The sequence below is a fragment of the Cibotium barometz genome, chromosome 12, assembly GCF_041138505.1.
Source record: "Cibotium barometz isolate CiBa-2024 chromosome 12, ASM4113850v1, whole genome shotgun sequence".
In the NCBI taxonomy this organism is placed as follows: domain Eukaryota; kingdom Viridiplantae; phylum Streptophyta; class Polypodiopsida; order Cyatheales; family Cibotiaceae; genus Cibotium; species Cibotium barometz.
Genome location: NC_141057.1, coordinates 15,063,521 through 15,084,603, shown reverse-complemented (window position 1 = coordinate 15,084,603; position 21,083 = coordinate 15,063,521). Strand labels below are relative to the sequence as shown.

At 44.6% G+C, this 21,083-nt stretch overlaps 1 protein-coding gene across 2 annotated transcripts in view; it reads left to right on the top strand.

The window, feature by feature from the left end:
- The first annotated feature begins 3,266 nt into the window (after positions 1–3,266).
- Positions 3,267–21,083, top strand: part of LOC147633107 (VAN3-binding protein-like) — a 37,065-nt gene continuing 19,248 nt past the window's right edge. Inside the window, exons 1-6 of one of the 2 annotated variants that reach the window (XM_086806097.1) lie at positions 3,267–4,093; positions 4,257–4,358; positions 15,923–16,298; positions 16,594–16,791; positions 16,881–16,930; positions 17,091–17,148. In XM_086806097.1, the coding sequence (XP_086662223.1) occupies positions 3,683–4,093; positions 4,257–4,358; positions 15,923–16,298; positions 16,594–16,791; positions 16,881–16,930; positions 17,091–17,148 (1,195 nt within the window). In that variant the 5' untranslated portion in view covers positions 3,267–3,682. Of the gene's footprint in view, positions 4,094–4,256; positions 4,359–12,651; positions 12,895–15,922; positions 16,299–16,593; positions 16,792–16,880; positions 16,931–17,090; positions 17,149–21,083 lie in introns of those variants that run through there. The other variant, XM_086806098.1, reaches the window with a different exon arrangement.

Below are 21,083 nucleotides of genomic sequence, written 5' to 3'. Positions count from 1 at the left end.
AGAATATCTCCACACCTCGTAAATCTCTTCATGCTACCCTTTATTCTCTCTCCTAGTAGATACTTCTCACCTTTTCATAGCTTCTCTCACATTTACAGATTCTCTTTTACAGCCTCTTGCTAAGGGCTTGTTCTCGCACACACCCTATTCACTTGTATATTTCAACACGAAGAAGGTGCAAGAACTAGAGACCGAAAACAAAAGGCTATCAATGATGTTAGAGAAGACGGTGAAATATGAAATAACTACAGCTTTGGAAGCACTTGAATGAAGAAGGCCTAGGAAACCTCTCATTGAATTATGCAAAACAGGAGGGCAATACACACCCCGTGTTTATGCAGAGAACTAGACGATGAAAGAAATCCAAGCCAACCGACAGGGAAGATGATGTAATATTGTAAAAATCCTCACAAAAGATACCGTAAGGTCGGTACTCTCTCATTCTAAGCACCGATCAGTTGGTTGATAAAATTGTAGAAGGGCAATTACAAGATGTCAGGAAAGAAATCACATCATGTGAAGCACAAGGCACGTGTGACAAAATTGGCATTAGTAATGAATCATACGCAATGATATGTAAGAAACTCGATTCAAGCTTTAGTACTGTGTTTAAAAAAAAAAGGTAGTGCCCTTGCCAAACCCCTACCATGTAAAAAAGGCAAGAAATGTCATGAATAAAAATGTGCTTTATTTGATTGGCGAGCCTAGACATCTTTGTCACTCACAAGTATTCAAATAAGGTGCGAAGGACGTGCCATTCAACTTGCACTCGAATAACAACTTTGTGCTGGATATTTACAAATTGCAAGAGGCAATGGTGAAATTTTACAATATGCCGATTGTTGCTTGAATGTGGAGGTAAGTTGAAGTTTTTCGTAAAGCTTGATGAGAGTGAAATTGTCAACGGGCAAAAGATTGAGAAAGTAAGCTTGACATTGATGAATAGCGCGTTGGATCCAACCATAAAACCTGATCATCTAGATTATATTAGTGTACAGAGTGAAAATGAGATCTGGTGGCTTGTAGCGATGTAAGACTACAACAAGAGAAATTGATTGCAATTACTCTCCAATAAAGTAATATCAAAGATCGCATTAGATTTGCAATTGTTAGATTTTTTTTTAATACAAATGAATCCTTGCAAAAAAACCTTGCATATAGACATGTTATCTAACGTCGATAGAAAGTGAAGTTAATTGTTATTACCATGGCTATGCTTCTTTTATGCATGTGTGTGTGAGCGAAAAAGACCATACACAACGTATTGCAAGGACGGGCAATAATAATAGGGGAATGTTCCATTCCCAAGGTCATAAGATTGATGAAATTCAAGGATTATAGCTAATTATAACAAAACCATAGAGCATGTGACAATGTGCTTATGTGGTGAGCCACTAGTGGCTTGCAAATTGTTTGCAATTAGAATTGAAAAATCATGCCAAAATTAAAAATTGTTTGCACAATTAGAATTGAAAAATCATGCCAAAATTAATGATTTGGCCACCAAGAGTAAAAAGTAGATAGAGAATTTCCTAAATGATTAAGCAATACCCAAAAATCAGACAATTTTTGTTTTGTTTTATGAGCCGGGGTTTACATGGGAGAAAACGGTGCAATCACTTTCAATTACCTAAAAATACTACAAGTTTTGTTTTGTTTTAGAGGCTGGGGTTTACATGGCACAAAATAGTACAATCACCTTGAATTATGGACAGCACTTGGTGTGATGTTGATCTAGACATGAACATCAAGGCAAAAGACTTGATTGGGGTGAACAGCTCCAAGAGAAACCCTATGTTACTAAGCTTCAATATTTAAAAAAAAAAAAATTCTAATCTGAAAATTTTAATAACGGCCGGGCCTTGTATGTCCGGTGGAAGTGAAGAGAGCAAGGCGGAAATCCCCTCCCTAGCTTAGCAATCCAGTTGGGGAGCAAGGCCAAAATTCCCCAGCTTAGCATACCAGTGGCTGGAGGACTTGATGTCCCGATGGATCAAGAAGAGTGCAACGCTGTGTGCCCGGTTGGTGGACGTGCTTGGGCCGGCTCATAGGTTCACGCCGTTGCTGGGCTGGTCGTAATGTGCGTTAGCTCCACCAACTTCTCCTCGTTGGAGTCGTGGGAGAAGCTCAGTCACCTCTACACGCATGGATTGTTGAGCTTGGACAAGATCATTGCTGTCGCAAGCCCAGCTGCCGCCTCTTCGTCCCGTTCCGCTTGTACACGCAGCCATGGCTACCATTTACCAGCGACGAATTATTCCGGTAGCCCATGCACTATTTTTAGTTTCCTTATGGTTTCAGCCAATCACATGGACCAAACGTGCTTGACGGTAATAGAACTTGGAAAACTGAACTGGAATTTACCAACTGAAATCTTGTGAAATTGGTCAAGAGTCAAGACATGGTTCACGTTCTCTAGGTGTGTACACAGTACTGGACGTCCGGACTCCGGACTGTTGTCTGTCGTGCGTTGTTTTACTTGCTAGGGTTTCTCAGATCTCTGCAGCGGCGGGATTACGTGTAGAGCTGGAGAAAGGACTGCCATGCATAATCATACGGCCTGTCGGCCCGCGTCGACTCTCGAGCGACGTGACGCAGCACCACCCGCCGCCGATGACAGATTCATGCAATGACAATGACATCGGTTCTCTTAAAAAATGCTTTTTTCAACGCTTAAAATTGAGGGCGTTGCAAACTGCTTGTTGATGCAGATTGGTAGTGCTCTATAGGAAACCACTGAAATGTTGTTGGGTGAGATTGAAGAACTTAATGAGCTTCTGGTTGATAAAATGGATGATATGGATGAAGATACTCCTAATGTCATGAGATCATCAGGAAACAGAAGATGAGTTGGTGCAGGGAAGTAACGTCCTTTTAACAAATTTTAACCAAAATTTTTAATTTCAGCCGAGAAAATTACACTACAAACCCTTGTCACACCACATTCCGTTTCAAGTTTCAACGTTTATTTGTTTTTTTTTTCACTCGCAAATTTTGTTATTTTTTAAATTTATTTTGGCTATTGGGAGCCCGGAGGAGTCAGGACCCGGATTTTGAAAAAGAACATTCACAAAAACGTTGCCGGTTTCAAGGCACATAAAAACCTTTGCGATATACTACTACTCGCGAGTCGCAGTTCACTCCATTGCACGCGTCAACATATTTTATAATTTGTTATATAACTTTTAGTACTACTAAATTCTCAGCACTCGCTACAATACATATCCGAAGATTTTTTCCTACGAACTTCGAAGTTCATATGGCCTCGGGAGCTTCTTTCCATGCAAATCTCAGACAGCATTTTGCAAAGCCCACAGGCAACCATACAAGTTTGGAGTCTGCACAAATCAATACTACAAATCACCTACAGGCAATATTACATGATTGTATGAAATTGTCTAATAGCTTCTTCCGCCTTTCTTTCTATTAGCATTCACTGTTACATTACCACCTCCCTGGGCCAAACAAAAGAAGCCCTGCCCTTTCTTTCAACTCTCAGCTCACACACAGAGCCTCCTACTCTGCAATTATCTAAGACGCTTCCACCTCACCGTAGCAAAGCCAGTATATCCTAATCTCTATCATTCTTTCTCGCTTGCTGAGCTCCCCTCTCTACATGAGGTGCCACTAACACGTGCCGTACCCTAAGCTTTCCTTTTGTTTCTCTTCTTGCCCTTACAGCATGAAGCCAGGAAGCAGCCACAGTCCCCCTAAACTCTTTACCATGGTTAACAGAGAGTCCCTCTTCACAGACTCTTCTGTGCATTTCCCCTTGTCTCAACCTCTAGACAACATAGAGGAGGACGCCCCCATGTGTCTGCCCTTAAGCCAGTCTCCCATTCCGCCTCCGGAGATGCCGCAAGAGCCCATGGAGTTTCTCTCCAGGTCATGGAGCATCTCAGCCTGGGAAGTGGCCAAGGCTATCACACCTTGCTCTGATGCCAGAAGAAGAAGAACAACAGAGGGGGGGGAGAAGCAACATCAAGCTAGTGAAGGTTACTCTGCACCAGCAGCTGCTGTCACGGCTCCATTCACCTTTGCTTCCACGACGACTGCACAGATTGTCATGGAGCGCATAATGGCACAGCAGTCGGTAACACCCTCAGAAGCAGTTTGAATGGCTTATCCGTGCACGCTCTGCATTGGCAGTGCTTTCTCATGGACTTGTTTGCTCTCTACTTTTGCAACAGTTTCTTTGCTATGTAGCATTGTTTTCTTGCATTCTTGTCTTGTAATGACGCCGCCTCCTTTGGCAGGACTTTTTGCCAGCTTCAAGGAGGAACTCCCAAAGCATTGACTCTGTAAATTTCATAGGAAATTGCCCGGGAAACCTCTCTGCGCAGGGGGATGCAATTACGGTACAATTCAATTCTCTGTCTTTGCATACGTTACAGCCTCATGAATCACTAAACTCCTACTTAATCAAGCACAACGTTGTTAGTTGCATGTTCTGTCATAAAATGCACAAAGACAAGTTACGGAAGCCAAACAAGGGTGACCTCAGTGCCTCACAACAGGCGGACACCACACTAAAGAGCTGCCCATTCTCACAGGTCGACCTTAGGCGTCAGGTGCTCCCATTTTTTTTAAAATTTACTAACCAATGAGCAAAAGGACAAGTAATTAGGTTTCCTTTCAAAAGCTCTTCAAAAGGCCTGTTTCCACCTAGGGCTTATAGTTGGCAACTGATTTTCACTTCTCAGAAATAAATGAAGAACAAGGTTGTGAGGTGAACCCATAGGATTTGGAAGTTTTTAGCTCACAACTAGTTGCTAATTTTTTTGGAATAAAGGATATTTATATTTATAAGCTCAAAGCTACCATATACAAAAGAACTCTTTTTACACCAACCATAACTATCTTGCTCCCACTCATTGTTAAGTAGATTACAATTTTGGTCCCATTTCTCCTCCTCCAAAACAAAAGATGAGTGCTCCCATGAAACATGGTACCCCAATTGCATACATGCCACAAACATGGTACCCCAATTGCATACATGCCACAAAGGTACATCCCTTAAAAATCTGTTTTTCTAAATAGTCTCCTTTTGTCCAAAATTTCACATTTGGTCTCCTGCCCCAAGGGATTTTCAATTAAAGCCACAAATGTATGCACATGCTGCTTCTTCTTTTGGTACCATTTCCTAGTTTTGGGACCAAATTTAGGATACTGTGTCTTCAAATCTTTCTCTATGTAAACTTGTCACATATCAAAACTTGTTAGGATGCCTTAGTATGTGCTAATATCCCTATGACTTGGACCTAGCTCAGCTTATCCTAACTTGCAAGACTTGGACTAGCTTAGCAAAGAGGTTATCATTCAATTTATTTACATAATATACAGACCAGCACTGATGTTGTGAATTTTAATGAGCAGAGAAATGGGCCTATAATCTATGATAGGTAGGTTTTACAATTTATTCACTATTTTGTTTTTTTTCTTCTAAATTTTAGATATAAACTAATTTTAAAAGTCAACCTCATTTATGGCCTTCAAATTGAAGGCTAGGGTAGGCCCTTCAGCCTCATTTATGGCCTTCAAATTGAAGGCTAGGGTAGGCCCTTCAACCCTGAGCCACCTATATGTGGCGAGACTTGCACTTACGGTTCCAATGGGGATGAAGCCAATGGAGAACCATCTTTTAGCACTTCTTTCATAGAAGTTCCCTTCATGAATGCATTTAAATTGTAGTGGTAGCAAGGCTAGTATGGGAATCGATAAAAAAAAAGCTTTCTCATTTTTAGGCTATCTCTACAAAACCCAACTTATCCTTTCAAAAAGAAAAGCTTTAGTAGGGCTAATGCTTGAAAAAAAACGGCAACCTAGTGTGTTTTTGCCGGGTAGAATTATGAAAAAAACGTTGGAAAATTTTTATTACCCTTATTTTAAAGATTAATTTATTATATATTTTAGTTACAAAGTTTTTTGTTTTGAAAATATAATTTTGTCTCGTTTTGGAGAGTACAGGTAAACTTGGGTCCACACTGCCACTCACTTTCTAGTATTTGGTTCTTTTTCTACTTAGAGTAGTTTCGTAGGCTTAGCAATTTCATGGGTTTAGCACCCATAGAGCCAATGTGAACTCACACACCCATAATTAAAATTGCCTTTTTTACTCAGACACCTTAATTAAACAAGTTCACAGAGGTATTCCTTTGAAAACAATCCTACAACATCATACAAATCCTACAACATCATACAAATCTTTTTACACATCATGCATAATTCCATATACACATATACATACATATATATGTTTATATGTATACATGTATACATATATACATAGATATATGTATATACGTATATACATACATATATATATACATACGTACGTATATATATATATATATACGTATATATATGTACATGTATATATGTATATTATACTTATATATAAGTATAATATACACGTATATACTTATATATGCATACATATATGTACAGATACATATATACTTGTATCCATGTATATATATGTATATACTTATATACATATGTAAATATATATACATATGTGTATATGTTTATGTATACACATACATGTATATACATACATATATGAACATATATATGTTTATATGATAGAATTCGATACCAAAGGTAGTTACGACTTCGAGGGAAAACCACACTGGGACCTGTATTCCGCCGATCGCTCCTCCTGTGAACGTCTGCCAAAGGAAGAGAGTGATCTTCCTAGGCTGATAACTGGGGAGTGCCGTGATAGCTTCGATCAACTGGGGTGCCCTCGGTCCCAGCCATTTGAGTCCTTTCTCACGTTGGTCGTATATGCCCGACGTTAATACCCCCCTCTCTCTCTCAGATCGGCTTAGGACTCAAAGAAAGAAAAGCTTGTGTGCTTGGGCGGAAGAGTGGGGTAATGGGAATAAGCCAATATGGAGAAATGGCTGGACACAGTAAGTTGCTTGAAGGAGGACAAGTCACCAAAGGATTGGGTTGGACCCAAGCATATCTGGCCCAAGGGAAGTTCCAAATACCTGGCCTATGCAAGAACTCGCGAACGCCCAGCATGAAGGAATGTACCCCATGGTGGCCAAGAGAACATGGTTGGCAACCACCACCTGCCCAGCCAAAAAGCGCCGCATGGAATTCGAGTACAAAAGCATTCTACCAAATGCTTAGAAGAAGACGGGCAATCTTCTGCAATGGAGAAGGAATGTACCACATGGTGGCCAAGAGAACGTGGTTGGCAACCACCACCTGCCCAGCCGCATGGAATTCGAGTACAAAAGCATTCTTCTGAATGCTCACTAGAAGAGAGGCAATCTCCTGCAATGGGGAGATGTCTATGCCTACGTGGCACGCAAGATATCGTATGGGAGGATCCATCCCTCAATTGGGCATGGAGTCGAGACCCAAAGGATGCAAGACGCGTGCCAGTTGATCTTTGCTCCTGAGGCAAGGCATAATACCTCAGCCACTCCATGTTACCCTCATCGCTTGGGAGGAAAGCTGCCTGTCCTCAGCAAACTCTGATCCAAGAGCTCTTTCAAGGTCCTAATGGGCAGCTGAAGCCCTCGGAGACTTGTATCCTGTGCTCCAAGAAAGTTGCCGCCTCCGCCAACAAAAAGAGAGGGGGCAAGGGGGTACTCCTCGCGCCCTGATCGGGGGATGAGTATAGTACCGTCGATACCCCACGCACTCGTGTGGTTGAGCATGGTGCACTCGATACCCCACGCGCTCATGCGGTTGAGCATGGTGCACTCGAGAAAGGCCGAGTCCATTCTGTCATAGCCTTTCTCGAAATCTGGGAGGAGCACTGCTAGGTAAAAACTTGGTTGACGCTCTTGCCTTTCAAAAGGTGAAGATGTTATCGAGAATGCTTCTATTCTACATGAAACTTTATGTATACTATTGATAAAGTTTGGGAGGTATGGCTAGAGGTGTCTCTGATGGCTTTGGCAAGAATTTTGTAGGCAGTACCCAGGAGTCTCCCTTGGCGCACCTCAATTGGTCCCTCCCTCTTGAGGATGAGATGGATCAACCCCTCTAAAAGTGGCTTGGGCATGACACCAGAGTCTAGACGCCATTATCTCATTGAAGGCACTCTGCAAGCTAGCCTTCATGTGATCCCAATGCAGCAAGAAGATGGAGACTGGTAGGCCCATCCTCACTTGGGCACTTCCCGTGAGGAACATCCTGCAATACTTCCTCCAAGAGTAGGGAAAATCCAAGAAGGTACTCACATCCGCCGGCACAACTGCCCTTGTGTGCTGCCATATGCTTTGGCATGCTGTGACGTTAGGGGAGTCAGGGTCCATGGCAAGGAGCGAACTATAAAAGTCCAAGGCAATCGCCCGAACTTGAGGTGGGTTTGACTCAACCATAGTCACAGGGAATGGGCATTTTTAGACTCGGGGGAATGTTGGGGATGGCAGCATCTTCCCGTTTCCCATTTCCGTCCTAGGTCACTCTATAGTCACAGGGAATGGCCATTCTCAATCTTTTCCGTCCCCGTTTCGCGTCCCATGTGACTATGGACTCAACCATGCGAACTGTAAAAGTCCAAGGCAATCGTCTGAACTTGAGGTGGGTTTGACTCAACCATCCATTAGGTCCTTTGAGATTGCGCACAATGTCCTGTTGATGGGGTAGTCAAAATTGTGACTTTGTCGAGGGCCTTGTCGGTATGATCATGTAACACACAACAAGGCCTTCTTTAGAGCTATAGAGAGAGCTTTGATTCTTTGAGCAAGGAGATAGAGCTATAGAGAGAGAGGATGAAGAGTCGACACCAGATTGGGTCCCAGTTCTACCCACTCAAGGGTCCCTTCTCGCTAGCAGGAGTATTTTCTCTTATTACTTTGGAGAACTTCACAGTGCATAGACTTTACCAATGACTTATTGACAATGAATGACTATGGAATTCCAAACGCAAGGACAAGGTAGACGAAACATTGGTTGAACCATAATATGGTTTGTAGACAATTTAGAAATCACTTTGAAAGCCAATATGTACACCTAGATTTGCTTAGGGGATGCGGGACTGATGGCTAAATGCCAAAGATATCCTCAGGCCCGACCGTCTAAGGCACATGGCTAGCCCTTCATGGTTTTCGGTGGCTCTTCTGGGAGCCCACCTGTGGCTAAGCCTATGCCTATGATGCCTAATGCTTCTACAATGCTTGTTAACCCTAGGATGACCTACATGCTCTATTCTCAAAGTGGGTTAAGTGACACATACCGACACCTAAGACTTTAGATGCGACCTAAATAGATTGTGCTTGACATGTCCTTGGACTACGGCTCACAACAGGGTCACGGTATATGACAAATAAATCCCTAAAAGATTCTATTGATGTACAAATGTAGCATTGATGATGAGCCAATGTGTCACATAGTACCTCACTGCATGGCATTCCCTCCTACGCTTGGTGGCAGCTACAAGACTTCCAAATAGTCCACCAAAATTCGAGGGTACAATTGGAAAAACTTTTCATCGAGCCAAATGGCTTCATGAGTGCCTTGGTCCTTGACTTTGGTGTAGAACCGTGTGAGTCTTTGATCGGAACCATGCTTTCACTTGTGGAGGAGAATCTGCATAGGCTCAACTACTACTCTCTCGTTAACCACTTCAGGCATTTGCTCATCCAAAAGCTCTTACAAAAATGGTCCTACATAAATGTGATGTGCAGCGGAAGTCTTTGTATTGGATGATCCTGTCACACAAATGCTCACACCGTCTTCTGTATCCTGAGTTTCGTGAGTTTAGCAATCCATTTCAATACTTCAAACTTTAAAGAGATGAGAGAGAGAGATATGAGAACTGTACACCAGATTGGGTCCCGAATTACCCACTTAAGGTCCCCCTATCCCGATAACGAGATAGTATTTGCTTTATTTCTTTAGAGAGAATGACTGTGGACTGTAGATAAGCCAAACGCAAGATCTCGGAGGATCGGAGAGTGGCTGATCTGTACACTGCTGTAGAAACACCTCGATGACTTGATCTCGAGCCTATGCACTCTTCCCAAGGGCATGAGGAAGGGCTGCACACCTGAGGCTGACAGAAGAAGAAGGTGGACTATTCTACACTATGTTAGAATGCAGAAAACACTTATGAATGCTGTGTTACCTTCGCCAGATGACTGCTGCATGTGTGGATGATGCACAGAAGGCTGGACACTGATGCAAACAACAGATTCAGGGCTGGAAACTGCTGTAGACTAAACCTTCAGGGCTGGAAACTGCTGTGGACAGAAACGCTGAAGTGTAGAGGTGCTGTGGACTGAAACGCATGAGAAAACAGGGGCTGCAGGGCTGCTGCTGTACGGCTGGAACAAAAACGCAGAGAACTGCTGTACGGCTGTGCAAAAACGCAGGTATGTGCAGGCTGAATCTGGCGTTAAACTGAGCTGAATGGGGTGCTGAGTCTGGGCCTGAACTGAGTGGTGAATTCAGGGCTGAATGATGCTGAAGGCAGGCGCCTAGGGCTGGCTGAAGCTATGGTTCTCAAGGGGCTGGAGAAGAAAGCTTGTGGGCTCTAGGGCTGGATTAGTCTTGGGCTGAAAGCAAGGAGAAGGAGAGCTCTTAGCACAATGAAGACTGAATGAGGAAAAGAGGCTCTATATGCAAGCCTATTTATACTAACTGGAGGTTGGTCATTTAATAAAGTTAATATTTATAAATACCCAATAATGCAAATAATGCTAAATAAATACTAATAAATATGGAAAAAATACCAGATAAATCCCAGTAAATTCCCTAAGGCTTTGGGGATGTTCTAAATGATGCACAAGCATATGAATGCATATTATGCAGGATGCAGAGTGCTTTCTGATGCAAACCGTAAGGCTTCTACTGACTCTACATGCATGAATGATTCTCTCCAAGTGGGTTAAGGGACTTGACTGACTGACTGACCCACTAAGGCTGAGGAATGACCTACGTAGCTCGTGCCTGACTTATCCTGGACTGAGGATGTACAATAGGGTCACGGCGTACGACAAATATCATCCTATTGGGTTCTAAAACTGTACAACTGCTGCACTTCTGATGATGAGCCATCTTGTCACCATGCACTGAGTGCAGAGTGCATGTGACAATAAAGCTTCAACCATAAGATGTGGAAGACATCATGCATAGTCTAACTGTTTGGTAACTTCAAGTGACAATTAGGCAGATGCCTCAAACTTTTCGCACACTTCACATGGTGCCATTATAAGTGAACCAATTGCATGGAGACATCATTGATTTTCATTACAATGTGAAATGGAGCAAAGCTTCGGAAAGAGAGCCTGGGACAATGCCTGGCCACTTGCTTCAACCATTGCTTCATGATGCGGAGAAACACCCAATCTTCCTATTTGTAGTTGACATCTCTTCTAGACTTGTTCGCTTACTTGGTGTAAGGTTCTTGTGATTTGGATAGACACTCCTTCACGAGCTCAATAATCCTTGAAAAATGTCTCCATAGTTTTATTGGCCTCCAATGAAGGTGACACCATTCTCGTAAGAAGAGAGTGTGTGATATGGATGCGGAGAGCTCATGTAAACTTGTCCACAACCAGATGGTATGGTACTAATGTACAATCCATCTTAGCAGCCAATTGTAGAGAGATGGCATCCTCAAACTTGACCATGTCGAAGAGGACAATGAATTGTTGTTCCTTTGCCTTTGTGCCGTAGGCGCGCATTAGAGCTTTCATCGGCTCCTTAGCCTCGCCCTTCTACATATCATCAAATAACATTGGAGGCACTAGATTCAAAGTGGGCAAAAGTTGAAAACCATAAGAAGTGAAGGTTGGAGGTCTAGGTGTAGCCCTGGCGATGGCCACCATAGAGGATGGCGGCTTGGTAGCTCTCCTCAACCTACCACTTGGTACAGTCCTCCTTACCATGCCCCACATGATGGCAAAAGAAACATTGGTTCCTTGCCTCGTATCACTTTTTCTCTTTTGGCTGGAGAGAACCTTGAGTAATGCCGTCCTTGACCTTCACCACCTCAGGTGTCTTCTTAGTTTTACATCTGTGTTTTTCTTACCACCTGAGTTGCTCTAAGAATCTTTATTGTTGTCCTTATTATCCTTGCTATTCTATGTTCCCATACCCAGCTGGGATGATGACTGTTGTTGCTGTTAGTGTTGGGGTTTGGAGCCGTTCTGGGCTTGCTTGGGCTTGCCTCCTTTCATTATCATCTCTTGCTTATGAGCAAGAGTCAAAGCCCGAACGGGCTTGAAACTCTGTACGATAAACCTATCCAGCCCCATGAGGAATTGCTTCAACTTTTCCTCCTTGGATTTTCCCAACTTAGATGCCATGGTCAGGGAGTAAGTCAACACCGTTGACCCATTTTGGGAGAGTTGATAGAACTCGTCCTTAAGATTCGTCGTGTATCGAGGTGGGAGGAAACTGGTTTTGAGGTTAGACGAGCCCGAGTCTAGAAAGCACCACGGTCTGCAGCCCCATCGGGGGCATAGATGTTGAGGAGACTAACATGGGCCTCCCCAAGAGATAAGATCACCCGCTGTGCTCGTCCTGGAGTAATGATGCTTAAATCCACCACCTGGGCGAGGAGTTGGCTGTTGACAGATATACAAACTCCTCTGTGGTTCCCATATGGGGAGACCAGAGAGTGTAATTGCGCTCCGGGAGAATCTTCTCATAACATTGACTGCAGCCAGGTGTGAGATGATGCTCCTGTAAGAATAGTATGTCGATTTCGTCGCCAACGAGGATGAGCTGAAGCTCCTCTCGGACAATCATCGCCTGCTTTCGGCATTGGGCACCCCCAAGGCCTCAAAACGTTCCAAGATGCTATCCATATTTCTAAGAGGAGAGCTCGAGTCGTCCCGCTCAGTTCATGAGGCTTTCGAAACTGGTTTGAAGGGCGAATATATACAGTCCCTCCGAGTACGGAGGCGCTCCAAGTGGGTATGGATCCGCCCATCCAAATAGGCTCATTTTGCTTGGGCCTGGGGCTGAGGGTGGCAAACCTCCTCGTAGTGCAGGTAACCTGTCTGTAATCCGGGGACATGGAGAAGCTACATGGAGGAAGACGAAGAGATATGCCTGAATCCCTTCCGTCTCAAAGGATCCATCCTCCATTCTGTGGCAGGAGCTGTCTAGCTCCATCCTAGCCAGCGGCCAGCACTTGCTGATGGTGTTGGTCAGGCGAAGGTTGCTGACATGGTGAGTGAAGTTGATGGCCTGATCCCAGATGGTCAAGGTGTTACATGCGGAAGCTCTGAGAGTCTTCTTTCAGCCCTAAACACCATGTAGAACGTACTGATGCAAAAAACGCAGACAAAAGGGAGAGTAGAGAGAAAGAGATAGCTGGAAATTCAGTATTTCATATGGTACAAAAGGTACATAATCCCTTGCAGCCATGGGCTGCCTTCTGGAAAAGGTAGACAAACCCTATCCCTAGTCCTATGTCTACACCCAACTCAACAAGGAGTTGAATGACTAAAACAATGACCAAACTTGCCTTTTATAGGATGGAGAATATCCCATGGATTGGTTGACTGCTGGTCGGCCAGCTCTTGGACAAATAATTCACATAATGATGCAGCCGACAAGAATATTCCCTGTGTCCCTCCACAAGATACTCCATAGAAAATGCTTGTACATGTGTGTGCACATGATATCCCCCTCTGCTAAACTTGATGACGGGATTCCAAACTGCTTCTTGGATGACTGTCATCATCCCATTCTATTCCTGGAGTCTCCCTGTCATCCTTCCTACTCTGGCAACCTTTTCATTGAATGCCCGGCCCGGTCCCAAATCCACTCTAACTCTGATCAAGAACTATGCATCTTTTCCATCCAGTCCCCATTCCGTTCCTGCCTTTTCTCTGAACACCGTCTTAGTCTTCATTCTTGAGAAATGAGTCTGGCACTCTCACTCCACCCCTTGGAGAATCATCCTCCCTTGGAGAATCATCCTCCCTTGGGACCGTTGCCCGAAAGCCTTTCCTGGCTCACAGGACTGCCATCCTCTTTGGGCTTTGTGGAACACCACCAACAACCTCCTGGAAGCTCTTCCCGGTCTTGTGTTCCTTGCCTTGGGCTTCGTGCCTTTGCACTTTCCTGTACCTTGGACCTGTACACCTTCATATGGGACTGAATCAGTGTTTAGCTTTGCTGAGCTTGATGCTCTAATACCAATGTTACATGCGGAAGCTCTGAGATGCTTCTTTCAGCCCTAAACACCATCTAGAACATGCTGATGCAAAAACGCAGACATAAGGGAGAGTAGAGAGAGAGAGAGAGCTGGAAATTCAGTATTTCATATGGTACAAAAAGGTACATAATTCCCTGTAGCCTATGGTGGCCTTCTGGAAAAGGTAAACAAACCCTAACCCTAGTCTATGTCTAGACCTAACTCAACGAGGAGTTGAATGACTCTAACTATGAGCACTAGTGCCTTTATATAGGCCCTTGGACAACTGGAGTGCTGGCCGACTGTTGGTCGGCCAGCTGACTGGGCATATTCTTCATAAATGCAGTTCCCGATGCTATGATACCAATGTTACATGCGGAAGCTCTGAGAGTCTTCTTTCAGCCCTAAACACCATGTAGAACATGCTGATGCAAAAACGCAGCCAAAACGGAGGTTAAAGAGAGAGAGAGCTGGAAATTCAGTATTTCATCTAGTACAAAAAGGTACATCTGCTGGTTGGCCAGCTCTTGGACAAATCATTCACATAATGATGCAACCGACAAGAATATTCCCTGTGTCCCTCAACAAGATACTCCACAGAAAATGCTCCAAAATCTGGTTCTGTTCTGATCTTCTCTTCTTTATCTTGTTGCCTCCTTAGGGTTAGCCTCTGTGAGAAGGTTACTGAATGTGTGTGCACATGACACAAGGCTACTGAATCACAGTCCCAGTTGCGGCTGGGGGTGACAACTCAAAGGGAAGGAGAAACCGTGGCTAGGATCAGAGTGGGGGACCACCATATAACCGGAGGAACTCGACTCCACCGAGACCGGCACCAGAAAAAGGAGTAATCCATGGGGTGCCCCATGGTCCGAGGGGGCCCTCCAATAGACTCCAGTGGGAAAGTTGCTATCAGTAAAGCTGCTATAATCATGTCTACAGGGTCTGTGCAGTACTGGACTAGAAGTTGACCTCCCCTACCTTGCCTTTTCGATCCCACCGGCCTCTTGTAGGACCCAATCCAATGCGCCCAAAGCGATATCCATCACGAGCCCAAAACAATCCTGTCAATACTTGAGGCTTTAAACACCAACTGTGCTTACACACTGCAAGGGTGTTGCACAGGGCTAATTTTGAGTGGAGCCCCAATTCTCAAAGCTTGGGCATGCATGTGGTTATGCCTTGCAAGGCATGCAATTTGGCTATACACCATGGTGAGTTTTTCAAGGTGTGCACATGGCCATGAATCTTGAGTTATCCAATCCCCAGACTACCCTAGTTCTCTAGGAGGATAAAGGCGCTCTAGGTCCCCACTGCCTTGTCTTAACTACCACCATAATCTTGGATTGACCTCCCATAACTAACAAACAAAAACCAGAGATGGAAGTGATATACCACCCCATTCTACAGAGAACCACCACCCTCCTCTAGCAGCTTTGCTCCAGCCCGCTCTGCAGACCATGGCGAACAGTCAAGCAACCGCCGTGCCCTCCTGCCCCTGCGAGGGGCGCTGTCCCCACCCCCAGCAAGCACTTGAGAACGCATCTGAAGCCCAGGAAATCCTAATATCTAGTCACTCTCACTCTCTCTCTCTCTCTCTCTCTCTCACACACACACACACACACACACACACACACATGCGCATGCATGTATCCACGCACATACACATGTGCATACATACAAACATATGGGTGTTTATATGGCATTTTAGAGATCTTATAAGATGCTTGTGCTTGTTTCCCATGAGTGGTTCTCCAACATTGTTGTGACTAATGAAAATTTGATGGTGATGTACAGTTTTGCCATCGCTTTAGTGGAGTGAGGAATTCGTTGCGAGACATCTCCATGACAGGATGGTTGAAAGATATCAAGGAAAGAAAAAAGGAGGTAAATCGTGCCCTTAATGCACAAGTGCATGCAGCTGTATCTGTTGCCGGTGTTGCGGCTGCCATAGCTGCAATTGCAGCTGCAACAGCCACCTCTGCAACTGATGAAGGCCAGAGTAAGACAAGCATGGCGGTTGCTTCTGCAACTGCACTTGTGGCAGCTCAGTGTGTAGAGGTAGCAGAGGGCATGGGGGCTGATCGTGATCATATGACTTCTGTCATAAGCTCTGCTGCTAGTGTGAAGACGCCCAGTGATGTAATAACGTTGACTGCTGCAGCTGCCACTGGTATGCATTCCAGATTTACCATGCCTGTTGGTGAGTTCTTAGGGGGGTGAGTACAAAAATATGTAAGATAGCATGCGAGTTCAACCTGAAGAGGTTAATAGATGCATTTTCAAAGATATATATACATGTGCATACACGCGCATTTTTGCGTTCAATATTTATGGGGTGAGGGTTCAATATGTGAGACCCCCCACCCCCCCCCCCGCACCCACCGCCCCCAAACAGTGGATTCGGTACTGTTTTCGAAAATTGATATGGCTCATTATCAAATCATGTTTGTGGAGTTTATTGGCAGCTCTAAGAGGAGCGGCAACGGTAAATGCAAGAACTCTGAAGGATACTCAGAGCGTTTCGACAGGCATTCCTTATGAGAGAGGTGACAATACCGCGCTGGACTTTACTAGAGAATCAGCGTCTGAGGACAGTGAGGCTGAGTACTGCAATCCTGACTTTTTGAGGAAAGGTTGTGAGTTTCTCAAGCGCACAAGGAAGGGTAAGGACTCCCTGTGTCTTTAACCTTGATATGAAATACATCAATGTAAAAGCGCTAATCAAGAGAAGATTATTTTGTTGTCTCTGTAGGGGATTTGCATTGGAGAATAGTGTGTCTATATCTCAACAAAGACTCACAGGTGATTTTTTGTTCGAGAAACCAATAATTTGTAAATCACAACTTAACAAAGCTTCTTTCAAATCTTTTGATCTTCACAGTTAACAGTGTAGAATGCCACACTTCTACACGTTGATTATAATACAAAATGCACGGCGTCCGGTTTCTGCTTTGATTTCTAGGTCGTGGTCAAGTCACAGAGCAAGTATATGGGCGGGGCCATCACAAAGAACAAAAAGCGTAAGTGGTTAAACCTGAGTTTATTGTATTTGATTTTATTTGTCTTACATGGGTTTCCCATGGCCAAGTTAACTTGGCTGTGGAAGCATTCAAGTTTCACGTTTTGCATTAAGTAGCCACACATTTTGCATTAAGTAGCAACACATCAATTTTGTTCACATGCTTGGTCGCTCTGATGCCAAAGTGATGTGGAGGCCAAGTTTTGAAAACATTTTGTAACTTGACCCATTTTGGTGCAGCCACAAAAGGTGAGGCCAAGTTTTATTCCCATGGCCAAGTAAACTTGGTCATGGGAAAGGGCCCTTATACTTCCACTAGCTTCAGATCCATCCATGGACAGCAGCCTGCATAAGAACCAGAAGTCTGTGAGTAGGTGTCTGCGGTTGCCAAGGCAGATGGATATCAGTGAAAACAATATTCACTGCCTAGATATCATGAAACGGTTGTGCAACTGTCTAATGCGTCTATGGTCATAACTGTTATAGTGGGCACATGCAGAAGCATAAAAGAGAAACGAGAGAGAGAGAGAGAGAGAGAGAGAGAGAGAGAGAGAGAGATTAACGTCTCCTAAAGGCCGAAATGGCCCATGAGACCAAAACAAGGTACAACTGATGATGATGATGTCTCATCATAACAAATCTGAAAGAAAGAAAGAAAATAGTAACATCCTAAGAGAGCTAAGAGCTGAAAGCTGAACCGCTGAATCGTCGCGGTAAACTCCTCCGGTGGCGGGCAATGATGGGTCGAATCTACCGATGGTGAGGGAGTCGTGGACGCGATCCTCGGGGTCGTGGGCGTCTCGCTCTACAGATGGCAATGGCTCTGTCCAGGGTGACTCCTCTAGAGGGTGGTCTGCCAGGTAGGCCTGTAGATGGGGGAGTAGAGGCTGGTGGGGTTACAGTGCTGGCTCTGAAAAAATCTGTGAGGGTTCTCTATCTAGGCGGCCCACTGCCCTCCTGTCCCTCAATAGGCTCTCTCTGTGGCGTCTAAGCGAGCGAGAGAGAGAGAGAGAGAGAGAGAGAGAGAGAGAGAGAGAGAGAGAGAGAGAGAGAGTGTAGGCAATGATCAAGTTCTATTATCATAGCAAAGAGGTTTTACAAGGGTAGTACAGCCAGCAAAAGGGTGAAAGTACATATGCACTGGCATTGATTGATTACAACAAGGGAAAGGAGGTCTTTATATTGGAGGGCAAGAGAGCTGGCCGACTGGCATCATAAAAGACACGTTTGTATAATCAGCCCACGACTCTGAGAAAAATACCCATGCCTCAATACAAGCACCTATTCGCACACATGCATATTTTAACACCCCCTTCGCACCTCATAGTGTGCAAATGTCGGAAAGAAGAAAACTAATGAAGAAGATGCGACCATGGACACCCCAGTACCGGCCGGATACTGAATACACTGTAGAAGATGCACTCCTGTCTCTTCAAAACACAATGCCACCTTAGCAAAGAAATCTGCTTGGCTACGAATTCCCACACCAGTGTGTGCAGCGAACTCCATTCACACCAACAACGGATTGTGAACACATCACATCCCATTACCTCGAACAATGAACTTGGAACACATCCAGTCCATAGTCTTTGCTACACCAAGCAATGAATCTGGAACACAACCGATCCATAGCTATCCTATTTCATACTTGGAACTTCGACTCATGGTTTTCATGCACCAGAAATGAGGAGCTGTTGATTGCCCACCCACAAGCCTCCTCTAGCTGGAAGCACATGGGGGGAAACTATCTGTATAACTAGAGAAGAACACCATCCTGGTCCTCCCTAGCCGGAAGCACCTTGGGAGCCCTAGATGAGTCACTAGATGCATCTAAATCACTGTCATGTGTCTTGTCTTTGCCGTTCTTCTTGGATGAACACTTGCCCTTGTCCTTCTTCTTGGACAAGCAGTCCTTAGATAAAAGTCCTTTCCCACACGAGTAGCAACGACTCCGAATCTTCTTTTGCAGTGATGCTAAGGTGGGATCCGGATCAAGAGACAAAACTTTTAACTTACCCTATGTGATGAGGTCCGAGGATTGATTCCTCCTCCAATGGGAGGGAGCTCAAGTCATCAAAATCTAAAAGATCGGTAGTGACATGGCATTGTAAAGCTATGGCGACCATATTTGTCCCATCAAGCTTATCCTCCTTTGTTGTACTTGGGGGAGCCATATCCATAGCGAAAGAAACACCACCGTTGCAAGAAAACCGCCTGAAAACCTTGACCAAGACTTCTCTCAAGCACATCCAATGGATAAGAGCATGAGGACCAATCAGTGTGAAAACAGTATTTTTCCCAGCCCTAAAAGGGTATTTTTCTAGTGTTTTATGATTTATTTGGGGTTTTTTTGTCTTGGCTGCTGACTTGCACCTTTTAGGCTGACCGACCAGCACCCCCCCCTCAGTACATACAGCCTTGTCTATCTTTCATCATTGGTGTACCACTTCATTGTCATATCCGGTACCATCTGGCCATTACCCAGGACAGCAGCCCACTCTTTGCTACAGGCCACCGTGGGACAGCAGCCCTCTCTGCTATCATCTGCGTTTTACATCTGCTGGTACAGGCCACCTACATGAGGTTGACTTCAGCGTTTCACATGCTGTGTGGTTTTTCTTTGATCTCTTGTACATCTGGTCCTTTCGCCCTTTTGCCCTCACATGGTATCAGAGCTATCGTGAGCAAAGGGATTGAAGACCTTGCGAGAGCACAGCATGGATTGTCTACCCGCACTCACAGAGGACCAATTTCTCTCACCAGAAGTTGTTTCTCCAAACTCTGATCTATACCACATAGGGAATGGGACTTCTTACTCAGTGGAGAGCCCCGTTCAAGATCTTACTTTGGGAGACGATCAACCCATGTACATCCACTCATCCTCACCACCTTTGCCATCACGGTCGCCCTCTTTGACTTTATTAGATTTTGTTTCTAGACGGGGATACATTCCTTCTGCCATTGTGTGTGTGTGGGACCTTGGCATCCATTTTTTTCTCTCATCTTCTCTCATGGTCCCCTTTTTGGCCTGAGAGGGGGTGTGAGAAAACAATAATTTTCCCAGCCCTAAAAAGGGTATTTTTCTAGGTATTTTATGATTTATTTGGGGGTTTTTTTGTCTTGGCTGTTGGCCTACACCTCTTAGGCTGACCGACCAGCACCCCCCCTCAATATATATAGCCTTGCTTATCTTTCATCATTGGTGTACCACTTCATTGTCATATCCGGTACCATCTGGCCACTACCCGGGACAGCAGCCCACTCTCCTACACGCCACCATGGGACAACAGCCCTCTCTGCTATTATTTGCGTTTTACATCTGCTGGTACAGGCTGCCTACATCAGGTTGACTTCAACGTTTCACATCAGTGTTATCCAACTTGTTCTTCACTGATTCCAAAATCTCTTGGTAAGACTTCGTTATTCTGTTCGCTTCAGGTGTACTGAAGAGGAGGTTCTGGTCAATAGTGACTGGAATGGTCTTCCAAATGCTCCTTCATATGGAGTGTTGCCAATAGCTAAAGAAAAGGAATCATTCAAAACAGCTTGAACTAAAGGCAAATACGATTCCCACTTACCTTGCTGATCGTGGACATAACACTTCAATACATCAAAGGCCAACTGGTTGTAGATTTCTGTTTGGCCATCAGTCTTGCAGTACCCTTGTCATCAGAGCTTGCTCGACCACCACTGCTCATGACGACAACCCTCTCTGCTCTTCATCTACTACCTTAGGTACAGCAGCACCCTTGTCATCAGAGCCTGCATCACCTCACCTTCGGCTACCCTTACCACCTCGGAGTGCCTCTGCATCCACTGACACAAACCTTTGATACCGACCACCACTCGGAGTGCTTTGCCTCACATCGATGCGAGCCTTCGTCATCGACCGTGCTTGAGCTCCGACATCATCTCTGCTTCTGCACCGATCTTTTC